This window comes from Pelobates fuscus, chromosome 5 (genome assembly GCF_036172605.1).
Source record: "Pelobates fuscus isolate aPelFus1 chromosome 5, aPelFus1.pri, whole genome shotgun sequence".
In the NCBI taxonomy this organism is placed as follows: Eukaryota; Metazoa; Chordata; class Amphibia; order Anura; family Pelobatidae; genus Pelobates; species Pelobates fuscus.
In genome coordinates this window covers 29054942-29073693 of record NC_086321.1, presented here as the reverse complement: position 1 = coordinate 29073693, position 18752 = coordinate 29054942, and the positions used below count along the sequence as shown (strand labels likewise).

The 18752-nt window shown below is 40.3% G+C and overlaps 1 protein-coding gene across 1 annotated transcript in view; it reads right to left on the bottom strand.

The window, feature by feature from the left end:
* MCTP1 (multiple C2 and transmembrane domain containing 1) overlaps positions 1-18752 on the bottom strand; it is a 680185-nt gene that overhangs the window by 258447 nt on the left and 402986 nt on the right. Inside the window, exons 12-14 of the mRNA XM_063453691.1 lie at positions 15474-15576; positions 14982-15083; positions 14184-14258 (exon numbers count right to left, since the gene is read on the bottom strand). Of these exons, the coding sequence (XP_063309761.1) occupies positions 14184-14258; positions 14982-15083; positions 15474-15576 (280 nt within the window). The remainder of the gene's footprint in view (positions 1-14183; positions 14259-14981; positions 15084-15473; positions 15577-18752) is intronic.

Genomic DNA, 18752 nt, shown 5'->3' with positions numbered 1-18752 from the left:
TGTACCTTGGGACTATACACTCACTTTTTTTACTTATCATTTATATAGTTTCAAGATTGTCTAAGACACGGAGACATGCATCTGAAGCTGTATCGCAAAAAGCTGCACACATTCACAACAACGAAAATCAAGATCCAAAGATAACAAAACTATCAGTTACAAATGTGAAGACAACAAAAAAAGCAATGCTTAATGAGACATCCAAAAATTCTGCGGGTGTGAGGAGCCCAAACAAAACAGATTGTGTGGAGAGCGCAGAAACGTACAGGGGTAAGTCAACAAATGTAAAACTAAAACAAGCATCAGTTTTGCGACAAATAAAAAATGTGGCTATGAAACGGCCGGCTACACCTGTAGATACATCGTTGCTCCCCTTAAGTAAGAGGTGTAGGTCTACAGATCGTGGGGGTTTACAAAAGCAGAAAAGTAGAGCACACAAGACAGCGCCAACCAACACATCAAAACATGACCTGAACACGCAATTTGTTAATGACGTATATGTTCCTGGATCCACTCGTTGTATTTTACAGTGTTCAAAAAGTATAGTTTTTTGGCATAAGGTGAAAGCAGCCGTACAGGCTGTAATCTTAGATTTAGCCGGATTAGCAAACATTGGTGACTTCAATGAAGTACAGGGTTGTGCTCTCAGCTTAAAAATTGATAGTGTGAGCGCGGCTTTTAGGCATGGTTATAGCTTGCTAGCACAAGCTAGTCAGGGCACCACCGGTACATCAGAGCACCATAACACAAGTTTACAGAGGGACTTTGTATGCGGTTCATTAGCGTGGTGGTCAAATGAGATGATGTTTTGGATGGGATTATTGACAGTCATTATCTTGTCTATAAACAAGCTTCGTGAGCTAATGTGTGTGAATGTTGTGACTGATGCAATATTGTCAAATCTCATACCTCAGATAACAATGATTGACAGTGCTACTGGTGACTTTAAGAGGGGCCTAATTTTGTTGAAGATGAACTGACTAGGCATGACGGGTTGTGGTTTAGTACGCAATTCAAAAGGCCGTAGTTTGAAAATAGGTACCAGGCCGAGATCAGTGCCTGATTACCGAACTAGAGCTGTTAGGCGGGCTGTGAAAATACTGAGACGTGTACTGAGGTCTACAGCATACAGCGGCTCGCATGGTATTATGTCTGCAAATGGTGTAACACCTGCAAATAGTTCTGTGACTAACAAAACCCCAACAACAATATCAGACCCCTCAGATGATCATGCTGTTGTGACTGGCACAATACCCCAACCACTGGTGGTACACCCAGGGGTTCCAAACCCTGAGCATAATTCCCCTATGGATATACGGTCGCATATGTTAAATACCCATAATGATGACAATCTGGTACACCAAGGGCCTCCAAGTCCTCAGAGTAGCCTTGATGTGAATGTGCAACAAGAAATGCATAATCCCCCTGATGCTGTTGTTGCCCCAGTATTTTTAGAGCATGTTGAACAACATCGAAGGGACCTAAACAATTTTAATGCTGTGGAGTTTTATGATCATTTTCGTTTTGTAAATTTAGAGAGAATGCCATCATTTGCTGCAGCAATCGAGTCAATGCATGATGCTATTGAAGGGACTTTAGGCAGAATTTTACCCGGTATAGGGCCTAATGATTTTGTGCAATTAAGATTGACTGCTGACGGCCTCGGTAGACCTTTGTATTCTATTAGAAGGTCTAAGGAGAGCATAAATGCGGTGGATTTTTTAAATGCACTGGCAAATATGCTTCAAAGCAACGCAGAAATTATTGGTTGCGGTTCTTTACGATTTTGTGTCATCATTGTTAGGAATAGAGCTGGGGGTGTAATGACACGTAGACGTCTCAGATCAACACCCTATAGTCGCATTATCCAGACTAAAAGACGGTGGTTGTTTGATTTTAATAATAACAACAATAACTTGTGTCTAGCGGCTAGTCTATGCGCCCTTAAAGATAAAGAAATACCCACTGATGCTGTGTTGTTGGAGCAAGCACAAAGTATTCATAAAGCTCTGAGTATCCCTGATGATCGCTTAGTCAGCTTTAGCGATATACCGGCTTTTGAGAATCATTTGGATATCACCATTAAGATTCTCTATCACAACCGTGGTGCATGGCGATACTTTCAGTCCGATGCCATTGTCAAGAAGAAAGTATTGTTCATATATCACGAAGGAGAACATTATTACGGCATAAAAAAGATTAAAGCATTTATCGGGGCCTCTTACTTTTGTGATTACTGTCATACACCTTTTTATCACAAAAATGATCATTCCTGCCGTTACTTTTGCAAGGCGTGCCACAGACAGAATTGCGTGGGTGTTGCAAGTGCGCTCCCCAGATGCCCCTGCTGTCGCACATTTTGTCGTTCTGAACAGTGTTTAGAGCTACACTATGAGCTTGCCAACGCTGGTAAAATAGCATGTAAAACCAAAACATATTGTGATTTGTGTGGGCGTTATGTTGTGATGGAAAATCATGAGTGTGAAGGTCTTAAGTGTCAAGTGTGTTATCAGCCAGTGGCCACGTTTGATGATCATGTTTGTTACTTGCAAAAATACAAAACTGATGATCCCACAGACAAATACATTTTTTATGATTTTGAATGCATGCAGGAGACAGGGATACACATACCAAATTTTATCTATGCAGCCCACTTAGAATGTGACGACCGTTCGCCACTAGAGGAGCGTGTTGGTTCAACCTTAGAACCAACTAAATGTTGGGAGTTTCAGGGTGCAACATGTCTGGCTGATTTTGTTCGGACATTTATTGATTCACCGTTTAGTGGCTACACATTTATAGCGCATAATGCCGGTCGTTATGATGCATACTTTGTGGTGAACCAACTACTTAAGGAGCAAATTGAGGTAAAATTACTGGCTCAAGGTGGTAAATTACTCTGTGTTACTGTCTCAGATTTTGGTATCCGGTTTATTGACTCGTTAAATTTCCTACCCATGAAATTGAGCAAGCTACCACAGGCCATGGGTTTCGAAGGTTGCAAGGGTTATTTTCCACATTTTTTTAACACATTGGAGAATCAAAATTATATTGGCCCAATGCCCTCTGTTGATTATTATGGTGTTGCACAGATGATGCCTGATGAAAAAAGTCATTTCATGGATTGGTATAAGTCAAACCAACACTGTGAATTCAACTTTCCAATTGAACTTAAAAAATATTGTATTGAGGATGTTAATATCCTGAGAGAGGCATGCACCTGCTACAGAGCTAGTGTTATGGAAATGACAAGAAAAGAAAGAACAATTAAGGGTGATCGTGGTCCTGAAGTTGTCATAGATTACATTGACCCTTTCCAACTCACTACCCTAGCCTCTGTATGTATGGCGATGTACAGATTCAAATTTCTACCTAAGAACACCATCGCCATTATCCCCTCTGACAATTACCATAAAACTCAGAAGCGGTTTTCTACAGCATCTATCCAGTGGCTGCTGTATGTTGAACATACAGAGAAGATCACCATACAACACGCCTTACAGGGTGGTGAAAAAGTTGTTGGTAATTACTTTTTGGATGGTTACGCTATGATCAGTGGTAAACCTACAGCCTTTGAATTCCATGGATGCTTTTATCATGGCTGCCCTCTTTGTTACATGGGTAAGGGTATTAACAGAGTTACAAACACAACATTTGCACAGTTGCACCATAAAACCATGGTAAAAACACATTTTTTAAAATGTTGTGGTTATGATGTGCGTGTGATGTGGGAGCACGATTGGACAAACATGTTAGAAACTGACAGGGGGCTACAGCTATTTGTCCTTGAAAAAGATTTTCCTCAGCCTTTGAATCCTCGTGATGCTCTTTACGGAGGTCGTACAAACGCTATTAAATTGTATCACAAAACGGCCCCTGGTGAGCGCATACACTATTATGATTTCACCAGTCTGTACCCATATGTAAATAAAACAAAAAGATACCCCACGGGTCATCCAGAAATCATTTATAATAACTTTAAGCCTTTTAACAAATATTTTGGAATTGCAAAAGTACAAATGTACCCTCCTAGAGGCTTATTTTTCCCAGTCCTGCCTGTTAAAATGAATGGTAAGCTCATGTTTCCCCTGTGTCATACTTGCTGTTCAAATAATCAAATGAGTCCTTGCACACATACAGATGAGGAGCGCTCTTTGACAGGCACATGGTGTACTAATGAAATACAAATGTCTTTGGATAAAGGCTACATATTAGTCAAAATCTTTGAAATTTGGCATTTTCCTATATCCACCGACACATTGTTTGACCAGTACATCAAGGTTCATCTCAGAGATAAGCAGGAGGCGTCAGGTTATCCTAATTGGTGTACCACTGATGAAAACAAAAACAAGTATGTTCATGACTATTATGTCAAAGAGGGGGTTGTGTTAAGACCTGAAAGGATAGAGGTAAATCCTGCAAAAAGACAAATTGCTAAATTATTTCTAAATTCTTTATGGGGTAAATTTGGACAGAAACCTAATTTGCAAACCACTAGTCTGGTGTCTGACCCTGATGAACTTTTTGGCTATGTATTTTTACCGCAATATGAAGTATCATCTTTAGATTTCATAGATGAATCCACAGCCATGCTTAGCTGGAAAAATGCAAAAGGTTTGGAAGGCATGGCTCGAAACACTAATATTTTTATTGCGTGCTTTACCACAGCCTATGCCCGACTTGAACTGTATAATATCCTAGACCGTCTAAAGGAAAGATGTTTGTACCATGACACTGACTCAGTTATTTTTGTTAGCAAAGACGTAGACTGGAACCCACCGTTAGGTGACTATCTAGGTGAACTAACTAGTGAGTTACCGGCTGACACATACATCACAGAGTTTGTGTCTGCAGGGCCTAAAACTTACGGTTACAAGTTGACGACTGACAAAACAACTCTAAAGGTGAAAGGTATAACACTGAATGCTAGCAACGTGACGCTGATTAACTTTGACAGTTTGAAAGACCTGGTACTGGACTATCCACAACACCCAGGGCCTGATGACCGGAAACGTATTATAATACAACAAACGGGAATCGTCAGAAACAAATTGTGTTGGCAAATAGAAACACGACCACTTCGCAAAACACAGCAGTGTGTATACACTAAAAGACTATTGACAGACAACTTTACAACCCATCCATTTGGATACTAATTACACCCAATGGACACACGCCTGCAACATCCTTTTTCATGTATCTTAGCAGGCCCTTCTAGCTCAGGAAAAAGTTATTTTGTTAAACAACTTTTACATCATGCTAACAATCTTTTGTCGCAGAACCCTGATAACATTGTTTGGTTTTATGCTTGTTGGCAGGGTCTTTATGATGATTTATTGCGTACAATCCCTAATATTCGTTTTATAGAGGGTTTACCCATGACATTTAACGATGATGATTTGTTTCCTCCTTCTAAAGTAAATCTGACTATTGTGGATGACCTAATGGAAGCGGCTAGTGAGAACTGTGAGCTTGAGAAAGCATTCACCAAGTACGTTCATCACAGGAATCTCAGTATCATGTACCTGGTCCAAAATGTATTCTGTCAAGGTAAAAAAAGCAGAACAATAACTTTAAACACTAACTATATGGTACTTTTTAAAAACCCTAGAGATAAGCTGCAAATTAACACTCTCGCACGCCAAATGTATCCTGGAAAATCACAATTCTTTTTAGAATCTTTTGAAGATGCCACTAGTAGATCATATGGCTACTTACTTGTAGATTTGAAACCAACAACCCCTGAAGAGTACCGTTTAAGAACAGGTCTTTTCCCACCATCCCGACCGGTGGTCTACATATATAAAAAAACAGTTAAAAAGAGATAGAATTTATGCATGTTTCATTTTCTACAGTATCTCGACTGTAAACATGTCGCAGAGAATAAAGCGCCATTGGGATGTATTAAAAACTTTAATCAAAGCATCTCCGGCGCAGAGAAAAGCCATTTTATGCTCAGCGTCCCATGATTTAGTCACAGCCATATGTGAAATCGCGCTCAATACCCTCAAAGGAAGAATACCCTTATCACCTCATCAAATTGAAAAACTTAGAAAGTGGCGAAAAAATATAAAATCATTGTGTGATAAGAAATTATCTATTGTTAAGAAGAAACAGATGGTTAAACAGTCTGGTGGATTTATTGGTTCTCTGCTGGGTTTTGCTATACCGCTTCTTACCGGTCTTCTCTCTAACCGATAATGGAATATGCTGAAAAAATGTATTTGGTTCCGAAAAAAGAGTTGGATCTAATACAAAAGAACACTCAGCAATCTACCACTGCTCATGAGTCTGTAACACAAAGGCTTGATGCGGATATTATGTCTCTACTTCAAAGTAGAAATATGCCAACAGCTGAGAAGATATCAAGGTACACCACAATACTGCAAAAATATTTACTACATGCAAAGCAGAGTGACCGGGAAAAGCTGAACTTAACACTTTTATTACCACCGGGAGATTCCACATCTATGGACACTCATCAGCCACAAATTACTGACCCCGCGCATGTTTCGGATAATATAATTAGTGATGTACTCCATAATGTTCATGACCGCTATAAAAAGAACACTGAACTGTTGCTAACTAGAATGACGCATGCCAAACACATTGCAAATTGGAATGATAAGGGCGAGTTTGTTTATAAAAATAATGTTGTACCTGGTTCTAATTTACTGGATCTGGTTCGGGGTGTTACGCAAAGTCATAGTGTTACAGTACGCAAGAGACCTCATGGGTGGGACAGTTTTTTTCAGGCCATGGCTGACCTCAACATCCCTTCTACAGTTGTAGGTAACTCTTCGAATAGAGACTATCTGGATCATTTGAAGATTCAGAACCATGCGACTATAATTCCATCTGTAACACCACAGTCACCGCTACAAAATTGGGGTTCACTAACACATATGCCATTAACAGCATCAGGGCTAACTACACCCCATGGCTATTTACTACCTAGAAAGCGTTCATATACACGGCATACCCCTGAGTGGCTAAAGTTTTAATTGTCTATATACATAGTTATATAATCACCCCCCCTGTTTTCTGTACTTTAATGGATTGAAACGTATTATGTTTTTTATTCATGCGTTGTACTTTTTTATTGTATTACGGATATAATAATGCCTAATAAATACATTTTGTTTTAAAACATAGCGCTTATTGTCCTGGTCATTTTTTTTTTGCCTTCTTATTTTCTATAAAAAATGTTTCCTCTATTATGTACAATATGGTTAAAATAGGGGGTGGGGGCCAAAACATGTTCTAGTTGCCTGTAAATAGGCATAGGGCTTGGTTTACAATTCTTTCTGTTTTAAAGCGCTCCTAGCCCCTAAAACATGCCCAAACATGTCCTAATTGTCTGTAAATACGCATCGGCTTGGTTTACAATTTTTTTTTGTTTTTGTTTTAAAGCGCTCCTATCCCCTAAAACATGCCCAAACATGTCCTAATTGTCTGTAAATACGCATAGGGCTTGGTTTACAATTTTTTTTTGTTTTTGTTTTAAAGCGCTCCTATCCCCTAAAACATGCCCAAACATGTCCTAATTGTCTGTAAATACGCATAGGGCTTGGTTTACAATTCGCATGCAATGCGTTTCTTGGTTCAGAGGGGGGCGCTCATACGCCGTGGGTGCGCACGCTGTGGGCGTGGTGGCGCATCAGGGGTCATGGTTCAAAGGTTCGCGCATGCGCTGTGCTCACTCCAGCATTGGGCGTGGCGACACATATGTTGTGGGTGTGGCTTCATGGTAGAGGGGCGGGGGCTGGCCCCTCCATCATTGGGCGTGGCAACACATATGTTGAGGGCGTGGCTTTATGGGGAAAGGGGCGGGGCACCTGTCAAATTCTAGTTTGATGACTTATATAGCTCCCTACTACTGCTGCTTTATAGAAAAACAATGTTGTCCCAACAGGCACCTTACCTTGCGAGAGAATGTTAAACGTTACCCTATACTTTTTTCTGGTATCAAATCTTGGAAATCTATCCAATCGATTCCACATTCATCACTAGCCCTTATTTTAACAATATCTCGTATTCCCAATTTGTTGTTTTAAATCTAGCACAATAATTCCCTTTCCTGCATTGATTTTGTTTTGACTGTCGTCATAATAGAATATAAACTATCCCTCAACTACAGGACAAGTTCCCTTCACTTTAAATTCCCCTTTCCGCTTATTTACACAGTTTTACCTCACCCATAAATCAATTATTGGGCTCACTCACTAAACTCTATTATTTTGTAACCCTTCTCGACCCTGCTATTCTATAAGGTTACTATATGGTTGTGTTTGAATGTTATTAGGTAATTCTATGTCAACCAGCCATCTTCAAAATGGACAATGTCATTCCCCTGTCTTACCACTTGCTTGAAAAGTGGGGAGGGAACGCCAGCTTACACCCATTGTATCTATCTGCTTTGTTTATCCTCTTCACATTGTTAGGACATTCCATGCCATCCTCTACAGGGTGGGAATTAACACCATTAGGATAACACAGCATGTCCTAACATTCAATTGATACCTGGGGTTAACCTCTGTCAGCTGGGGCATCTGCAGAGGAGAACTAGCAGATGTGTTGTATGCAGCGCTCAAAGTGACGCTGTATACAGCCCTTTAAATGGGAATTTAAAATTGCATTGACTGTAATACAGTGCAGATCTATATCCTTGCTCACACAATAAGACCCAGGTATCATTAGATACCGGGGCCCTAAACTGACACGTGCGCTGTATGCAGCGCTCAAAGTGAGTGCTGCTACAGCAATAATAGGCATTTAAAAGCCTACTGCTGTAACTAGGAATGAGCATGGTTAAATTCTTGCTTACAAGAGGGAAACCATTTAGTGGTCCCATACTGACCAATGCGCTGTATGCAACCCTTTAAATACAGAACACTGTGACTGAGCAGATTGAGATCGGTGTGGGGTTCCTGGGCAGGCAGGTACTTAAGGGAGAATGCAAAATGTGAACAGATCCTGACAGGGTCTCTCAGCAGGTACTTATGCTGATTATGATTGGTTCTGAGCTTTTAAAGCTGCCCAGCACCAATCACAGGGTAATCGGCATGCCTGATTTTAAGCACTACAGGGTCATAATTGTAATTCTGAAAACAGCCGGCAGATGGCAGCAATATACTACTCTCTAATATTTTAACTCAAAAACCAACATCTGACATCAGAAACTGATATAAGCATTGTGTTTCCTTAGTGTTAGAGTTAAGCTTTGTGTTAGGCGTAGGGTTAGAGTATGGTTATTGTAGGTTTACGGTTAGTCATAGGGTAAGATTAGGGTTTGTGTAGGGTTAGTGTTAGAGTAAGGTAACTGTTAATGCGGTTTTAGGGTCAGAGATTGTTTAGAGGTAAGATTGGGGGTAATATTAGAGCAGGTATACAGTTATAGTTAACATATGGTTTGGGGTTTGGTTGTTATAGGGTTAGGAGGGGCTGGCATAGGGTTCCTAGATTATAGATAGTATTAGCAGTATAAAGAGGGAAGTGCTCATGCCATTGTACAGAAAACCGAACCAGCGGTAAAACTGGCCGGCACCTGGAGCGCAAAAATCAATTGTCAGTCTGACAAATGATTTTTGCACTCCCCTCGCACCTAAGGCGTGGGAGGCGGATGATCCTCTGACTAGGCCTCAATAAAGCTTGTTCCTGGGTCCTGTCCCCCCCTCCCCTTTGGACCGGTGGGGGATTTCCTTGTTCCCACTGGTGGAACCTAGTGGCCTCATCAGCGTGGCACTACACTTTACAGAAGTCTGGAGGGTTGACACCTACCTATTAAAATGGCCACCAAGCTAGGACCCGTTACTTCATGGATTTTACAGCCTACTCACCATGTAGAAAAACAGAGAGTCAACTGTAGTGGTATAGTACACAGAGTTCCTAAGGTTTTTAAAGTGTTCCCTTATAGACACTCAAAATAGTAAATAGTAAAAAAAAAGAGAAAAAACCAAAAGGAAAAAAAACTGTGTTGTTCACCACAAAGTGATAATAATGAAAATAATACAAACTGGATATCGTAGATGTATTCAGTCTTAAAAAATATATCTATAGAGAGAAATATACAAGTATATAGTGTAATATTGTTAACACATATGGAAGGTGGGGGTGGTAGAGAACTCACAAGATTAGGATGAATTCAGGCGTATCTCCCTTAGTATTAGGGAATTATTGAGATGTGAGGAATCTCCAGCGATGTAATGCTGAATAGAAAGTGACAAATCCTCTTGCCCACTCAAAGTAAAAGAAGAAAATTGATAGTGCAGATTGTATAAAAAAAGATTACAATTTATTACAAATATTGCACTTACAATGTTTCAAATAAAAGACAGCCTGTCTCCACACGAAGGTGGTATCCACGTAAATCAGCCAATGGAATCACGGCAGGAAATGGTAAACAGCATCAACAGTAAAATAAAATAAAATAAAAGTTCATATGAACCAATAAACAACTCCAACGCGTTTCGTCCTTCTTTGGACTTCCTCAGGGATGTATGACTGTAATCCAAATAGATTCTTCTTATATGTCCGCCGGGAGATGAAGAAATCACTCGCAGGTGATAGCGTGTGTTCCACCCTGGAACGCATTCGCTACTTCCGGGTGACGTCACTTCCGGTATAGCGGACCAAGTACGGACTTGATATCAGATACTTCTTAGCAGCAATAATATAGGGATATATACAGTGTAACAGTACATTGTGTTGCCATATAAGTATTAAGCATTTCAAACATTCAGCAGTATCCCCCATCAAAAAGGATTATGGGAAATTAAGAAATGGTTAATCCAACATTCTTATATTATGGCCAAACAAATTGGTTTTTTGATTGATTGTATATATTTTGTTTTAACAAAAAACTTTTTCTGGTTTAATGACCAGTATTTTCTACAGCTATGTGGTGTCGCCATGGGGATGAGATTCGCCCCCAGCTTCGCCAATTTGTATGTTTCCCATTGGGAATCCAGTCAGATTACTTTAGGTCAGACGCTGGGGGGGAATCTTGTCCTATGGCGACGCTACATAGACGACGTCCTTATCATTTGGGAGGGAGATCAAATCAGTTTGGACAATTTCATTTCATATATCAATCATAATGAATATAATTTAAGTTTCACCTCTACTTGCCATACTACACATATAGATTTTCTAGATCTAACGATCTATATAGAAAATAATGGCTTGAAAACTAAAACTTTTTTCAAAAATACAGACTGTAATACTGCTATTGATTATTCGAGTTCTCATCACCCTATGTGGCTAAAAAATGTCCCAAAAGGACAACTCACACGTCTGAAATGTAATTGCTCAGATATAGACACTTTTAGAACTTAATCAAAAATCATAAAAAACAGATATATAGAAAAAGGATATGATTCAAAAATAGTTGAGGAGGCATAACTTACTTTGATTAATACAGACCGTGAAAGATTACTCACTAAAACAAATGTTAACGTTTCAAAATATTCAAAAAATAAAAATAAAAATGGAAATAAGTTCGATTTTGCCTTTGTAACTAAATATCACTCCCAAGCTAGGGAGATCAAAAATATAATCAATCGTCATTGGCATATACTAAAAAAAGATAATTGTTTGAATAATATTTTACCTAACAAACCAACTATAATTTATAAAAAGCTGACAATTTAAAGAACAAATTGGCTCCAAGTATACTCCCTTCAGCCAAGACTATTCCAATACAACCTACACATATTTTTTCTAATAAAATATTACAAGGTTTTTTTCGATGTGGAAAGTGTTCCACGTGTACTTTTAAAAAAAAGAACACTAACACATTTATGGGCACATATACACAACCAACATATCATATTAAAAAATACATCCAGTGTTCCACCACCCATGTAATTTATTTATTACAATGTGGTTGTGGAGCACAATATATTGGTCGAACTATTTGAAAACTTCATGTCAGATTATTGGAACATATTCAGAATATTTATTTTTATTTATTATTCATATATATATATATATATTTTCTGCACAGATATGCATCTTTATGCCTATACATTTGTACTGTATCATAATCAATTTACTCTATATATTTTTGTTTTATATTCATTATCCCATATAAAGGATATTAAACTGATAAAGTTTTTGTTTTAGAAAGGCTTGAATGTTTGAAATGCTTAATACTTATATGGCAACACGATGTACTGTTACACTGTATAGATCCCTATATTATTGCTGCTAAGAAGTATCTGATATCAAGTCCGTACTCGGTCCGCTATACCGGAAGTGACATCACCCGGAAGTAGCGAATGCGTTCTAGGGTGGAACGCACGCTATAACCTGCGAGCGATTTCTTCATCTCCCGGCGGACATATAAGAAGAATCTATTTGGATTACAGTCATACATCCCTGAGGAAGTCCAAAGAAGGACGAAACGCGTTGGAGTTGTTTATTGGTTCATATGAACTTTTATTTTATTTTACTGTGGATGCTGTTTACCATTTCCTGCCGTGATTCCATTGGCTGATTTACGTGGATACCACCTTGGTGTGGAGACAGGCTGTCTTTTATTTGAAACATTGTAAGTGCAATATTTGTAATAAATTGTAATCTTTTTTTATACAATCTGCACTATCAATTTTCTTCTTTTACTTTGAGTGGGCAAGAAGATTTGTCACTTTCTATTCAGAATTACATCGCTGGAGGTTCCTCACATCTCAATAATTCCCTAATACTTAGGGAGATACGCCTGAATTCATCCTAATCTTGTGAGTTCTCTACCACCCCCACCTTCCATATGTGTTAACAATATTACACTATATACTTGTATATTTCTCTCTATAGATATATTTTTTTAAGATTGAATACATCTACGATATCCAGTTTGTATTATTTTCATTATTATCACTTTGTGATGAACTACTCACCATGTAGACCCGTTGCTGGCAGCTTTTGACCGTCTGTGCGCTCAGTTCTGGGCGAAGCTTTGTGATCGTAAGCTGCATACTACTCACGCGTTAGATTCAACCAAGAATGCTCGCCACCGCTATGTTGTGGGGCCTTTCCAGGGCTTTGACCGCAGACCATCGCAAAGATGGAGATGTGGGAAGATTCCACGACCATCCCATGAGCCCCGACGAGCCGGCTATTTAACCAGCTTCTACTCACCTGGACCGCGAACCACTCCGGGTTCTTTCCCCAGGCACAGTCTATACAGAAGTTGGGCTCCCACTATACACTGCTGGCTGCCTAAAACAAGAAGAAACCCATTGGTCTCTTCAGTAGCCAGACATGGCTGGACTCCGGGGAACACATCACCCGAGTATGAGGAGGTATGAGACCGGTGGGATGGCCTGCTCCTCTTAACTGGACTCTTGCTTTTCAACTACAGTGTCTCTCCCTCTGCAGGCATCGGCTGATTTGGCTACAGGGAGGCTTATTTTTATTTTTTGTTCCCTCACAAAGTTAGACATAACTTCTTAACTCACATGTTATTTCAGAGGCCCCATTGCCATGGAATGGGGCCTTCTCTCTCACCTGTCGTTAGTTTTAATATGTTAGTAGATATACCGGCAGGCGAGGGAATTATAGTAATATGGGGGTCTTATTGTCTCCCATAGGATTTTACTGGCCAGCCGCAACATAATTAACCCTCGCATTGCTAAGGTTTTTATTTTTATCTATTTGCCTGCTGGATGCTAATGATACAGAATCGGTTAGATATACTGAATCCTGACCCCATTTGGCTTTAGTAAATCTGCGAATTGACAATGTGGTCAGAATTCGGTAATTTCACCCGATTTTGTCCAGTTTAGTGAATAGCCCTGTAAGTCTCCAAAATTCAAATTTTTTTTAGTTACTCTTGAAACCATAAGAAATTATCTAAAAAAAATGAAATAAATAAAAAAAAAAAAATATATATATATATATATATATTTATTTATTACAAATTATGAGAATTAAAAAATGCTAGAATGCCCTATAAACACTTTTTTCCACCTTCCATCAAAGTTGTTCAATAAACGTTGCACCATCAAATGGCAATGATTAGGATATAATAGCTGACTTGGAAACCTTCTATATCTTAGACACAGACACAACTTTGCTTTTTTAAACCAGATTTTCCTGTTTGTATTTCAATTTACTAAAATTTAGCGGTTAATGAATAAACCCTGCCTATATTTTAAAAATCACCGTATTCCTTAATTTACCTGTTTGGACAGTCTAGGTTCTTCTTCAATGTACTTCTGTTCTTTTGGTACCAGTGTTCCTAAGCTGGCTTTTACCTAAAAGTGGAAATACACATGCTGTTCAACGTACAAATCACACACACAAATGCATATTATATATCTGTTTAATTGAGTGAATCTTTTTTATATATCTGATTATTACTAAGCAAAGAGTTGGCACGTTGTACCTCATTTTTTTTTTTTAATTGCATTTTTAGGGCTTAGTAAAAAAAACAGCTAAAAATTAAAAAAATTACAGTAATATAGTAATCAGTAATTATTCACCTTTAAAAAAAAACATGCAATGGGGATGTACCCCGATGCGCATGCTTGTTCTCAATAGCCAATCGATTGCCTAAAATGTTACTTTTCTTCGTCATAATAAACAACAAAAATTTTAAGTACAGCTCTTGGTTATCCTTTAGAGAAAGGCATTTGGGGGGAGAGGGGAGGGCGAGGGGGACGGAGGAATATAATCTGTGACTGATTGTGATCCCTAATTAGAAATTCACGAAAGGCAAGCATGTAAGAGACATAAATGTGTGATAGGGTGGAGATACATGCTTGAATACTTAATAAGAACCGTAGTGGCAGTGTCAACAGAGTCATGGTAATATTCAGGGAGGGGGCGCAGTGCTGCGGCTCAATCGCAGCCATTGCTTTATATAGATTTTTAAAGGAAATCAGAGAAGACAGACATACTTTATAGATCAAGAACAAAAGCTTTAAACAAATTGAGCTCTTTAGCAGCAGGGAAAAAAAGCCAAAGTTAAGACTTACAGCATTAAAAATCACATCTATTTCAAGATAGATGACCCCCTTTGTTGGCCCTGTCAGCTGCTTGTTTTTCAAGACGTAGGCTTTCTGTTCACCATTTTGAATCTGTGGAAAGAAAGACATGACAGCAGTCTGTCTCTTAGTCTCCATAGAATACGCTCCCCCGGTCACCCCTGACCCGCAGCTGCTGCAATTGACAGCAAGACCAAAACAACTGTGGCAATTCTGACAAGTACCTGTTCATTACTAGTATCCAGCCTGTCAGCAAAAATTAACTACCTTGGGATTCAACATGGCCATGCATCGAGGGTGTAACGTTTTATTTATTTATTTCCACTACTTTTTTTTTCTGATATTATTGCGCATTTCAGCTGAGGATTGACAGCTACTGAATTGAGACGTTTCTATATGTATTTATATAAAGCGTCATCTTTTGGTCTCTAGGATGAGGAAAAAGAAATAAATTCAGCTGTACAGCAAGTAAATGAAACTCACAGTCAGCAATGGGATTGCAACTTTGCCCAGGAAGTCAGCGCTGCGGTCACGGTCCTCGTCGTAAACGGTCACTTCAAGGACAGAGTGGATGTCTGTGATGTTGCTTTAGGGCGAAATAAAAACAAGACCATGTTATTTTTTTTTTTAAAATGTGCGTTTATATTCTGAATAAGATTACCCTGAGATACGTACAAATATTAACCCTTAAATATCCCGACAAATATATGGATTCTGTGGAAAAACTAGGGCTATAAAATAACCGTTCTCTATATTTTTATAGGCCTAAGTCCAGATGGTCAATTATGACTTTTATAAAACCTGCATTAGTCTAGATTCTTAGTAATGGGTACCCACATCCATGGCCAGCATGTCGGGGCAATTAGATAAAAAAAAAAAAAAGATGGAAGCATCTTGATGTCACCTGTCCGTGGATGGTGGGCTTCTTATCAAATGAGGGGACCTAGTGCCTTCTCCAGCCACCACTCATTTTTATCAGGGTGAGGGCTATAAACATATAGCATGGCACCATGAATATGTTTTGTAGCTACATTGAAGGTAGAAAAGTACTTTTTTTATTTAAAAAATAAAAATATATTTTTTTTCTCTTGAGAACCCACAGTGCTAAAACAAAATCTCCCCAACTATTAGCATATTCAATCTTATCATTAAACTATCCCTCTAGCCGTTAAAGAATGGACTCTTTATATATTTTTTTAAGCTATAGAAATACATCATTGAAAAAAAAACAAGTGAATAAAAAGGCACTATGAAATTGATTATCGAACTAAAACTAATAAAAAAAAAAAAACTTAAATGAGAAGAACCGCAGTGAACTGACAGACGCTGAAGCTGTCCGTATGGCGAAACGCCAATTATGTCAGCATGCTTGCAGGACTGAAACCCACCTCCTGGGGAAGGTGGAGTCGCACCCAAGTATTAAGTACCAGAAGAAGCCGGCGTCTGGATGAGAGACTAGGTACACTGCTTACTGTGTGGGACCGTATTCAAAGGGTCTTTCATGAAGAATTGCTGACTTAGTTATTATTTAGCCCCACAGAGTGGCTATTGAGCTGGAGCTATTTCAGTTAGAGCAGCTTTTACTGCACTTGATTTGTGAGTTGTTATATATACACTAATTATTTTAGGATATATATTACACGATTTATGTTTTCTCTTTTAATTCTTTTCTTTTACGTTTTTTTTGTGTGTGTTATACTGATTGAATACGTTACTCTATAGTCACCAGAACAACTACAGCTTAATGTAGTTGTTCTGGTATCTATAGCTTGTCCCTGCAGGCTTTTTGCTTTAAACTCTGCCTTTTGCTTTAACACTGCCTTTTGCTTTAAACACAGCCTAGGAACAGGGGGCAGTCACTCAGACGACCACTAAAGGTGTTACCTGGGCAGTGCCGATGTTCAGCGTCTCCACGCTCTGCATAGAGATTCTGAACGCTCCCCACAGAGATGCACTGATTCACTGTATCTCTATGAGGAGATGCTGATTGGCCAGAGCACGGGGGGAGGGGGGAGTACTGTAGCGGCACTTACCCTTTCCAGGGGCCGTCCGGGGTCCTCTGTTCAAGCCGCGCGCGGCCCTACTGCTGCACGAGCCGCGCGCGACTCATCCGACGGCTACAACAGGAAGGCGGGCAGTGACCGCGAGAAGCGGTCATGTGTCCCGCCTGACTCTAAGAGCGCGCCGCGGGTCTCGGGCACGCTCTTAAAGGGACAGTGGGAGCCTAAATTGGTAAAGGCCTCCCATTGGTCCCTGTCATGCCACACTCCCCATACACTTACCTTTTGGGGGCGTGGATGTGACAGGGACCAATCAAAATAGATGTTAAGATATATATACTCACCTCTTTCCCTTAGTTCCTTGCCCTATCGTGGTTTCTGTTTCAGTTCCCTTTAGCGCTTGTTGTATTCAGTTGTGTTCCTTCGTACTTGACCTTGGCTTTGTTTTCTGACTACGTTATCTCTTTATCCTTATCTGTTCTGTTTACCGGCTTGCTGTTTACTGTGTACCAGACCCCGGCTAGTCCTAGTTTACGCTGTCTCTTTGTGCCCTTGACCTCAGATCGCTCCTGACTCTGTACTTCTCCTATATACGTCGAGTCCGGCCACTCTTAGGTCCGGTAGACGTATCTCCCCTCTGTGTTGTCTTCTGTTTAGTTGAATCCTGCGTGTTGGGGTATATTTTCGTTACACACCCCAGGGAGTTCCAGTCCGTCCATGCCAGGCATGTGGAGGGGAATCCTGCGTCCCTCCCTCTTGCTCCTTGGCCTCCGGTCCAGAAGCTGGTGAGATCCTCCACCAGCACGTCACCACCCGCTGGCCTGCCCCACTTGCCGGGAGCCAGCTGTGCTTCTCCTCCGATTCCCCAGTCTAAGGAGCTCTGGGAATTCCGGATTCCGCGGGGGCCTGTGACATCTGCGTCACACACGCCGATGTCACTTCCACAGCCACCGGAAGAGAAGGGTGAGGACTGTGGGATCTCACCTCGCCTCCGTCGCCATCTTGGGGACCGCCATCTTGCCGCCCAGGCCCAGCCCGGCCACCTTGACTTCCGCAGTACCTGCTGTTATTACTCCGCCTCGCGCTGCCCGCATCCTGCCATCTGGAGCCAGCCTCACTCGGCCCCGGACCCTTTTGTGGTACTCCGACCCTGGACCTCCGCACTGGACTAGGGGACAGTCTGGAATGCAGTCTGGAACGGTGGGCCCGATGTCCACTCCTGGTCTGCACTTCCTGCACCAGCCCCTCCTAAGCAGCCTGCTCGCCCTGGGCACTGTGGAGCAGCGAGTTGAAGGATTCAGCCCCATGGGTCCTCTGGAAGGCCTGCAATAGGGTAAGCAGGGCCTCCCTAGACCCAGCAGGGGTGTGGGCCATCCTGTACTCCCAGTAGAAGGTAAAAGTAATTTCTGTCTTTTTTTTAAGGAGAAACAGCACTGCCAGGTTTCCTCAGGGAGGGAAACTCAATTTAATAAAGTCATTTTTACAAAGACTACCAGAGGAAAGACATGTATGTACGAAGTGGGGAATCACGATGCAGCCTAGAACAAAATCTAACCCCATTCAACCCCCCCAGTAACGACAGACCACTTAGTATGGATGAAACAGGCCACAGCATTTATTATCACAAACTAAATTACTGCATAACACATCCATAACTTTATTTATTAAATCTCTTCTTTTCTGTAACCAAAACGTTAGACATAAATAAGCATAAATTAACATATATACATATATAACTCCACACATAGTGTTATACAGTGAC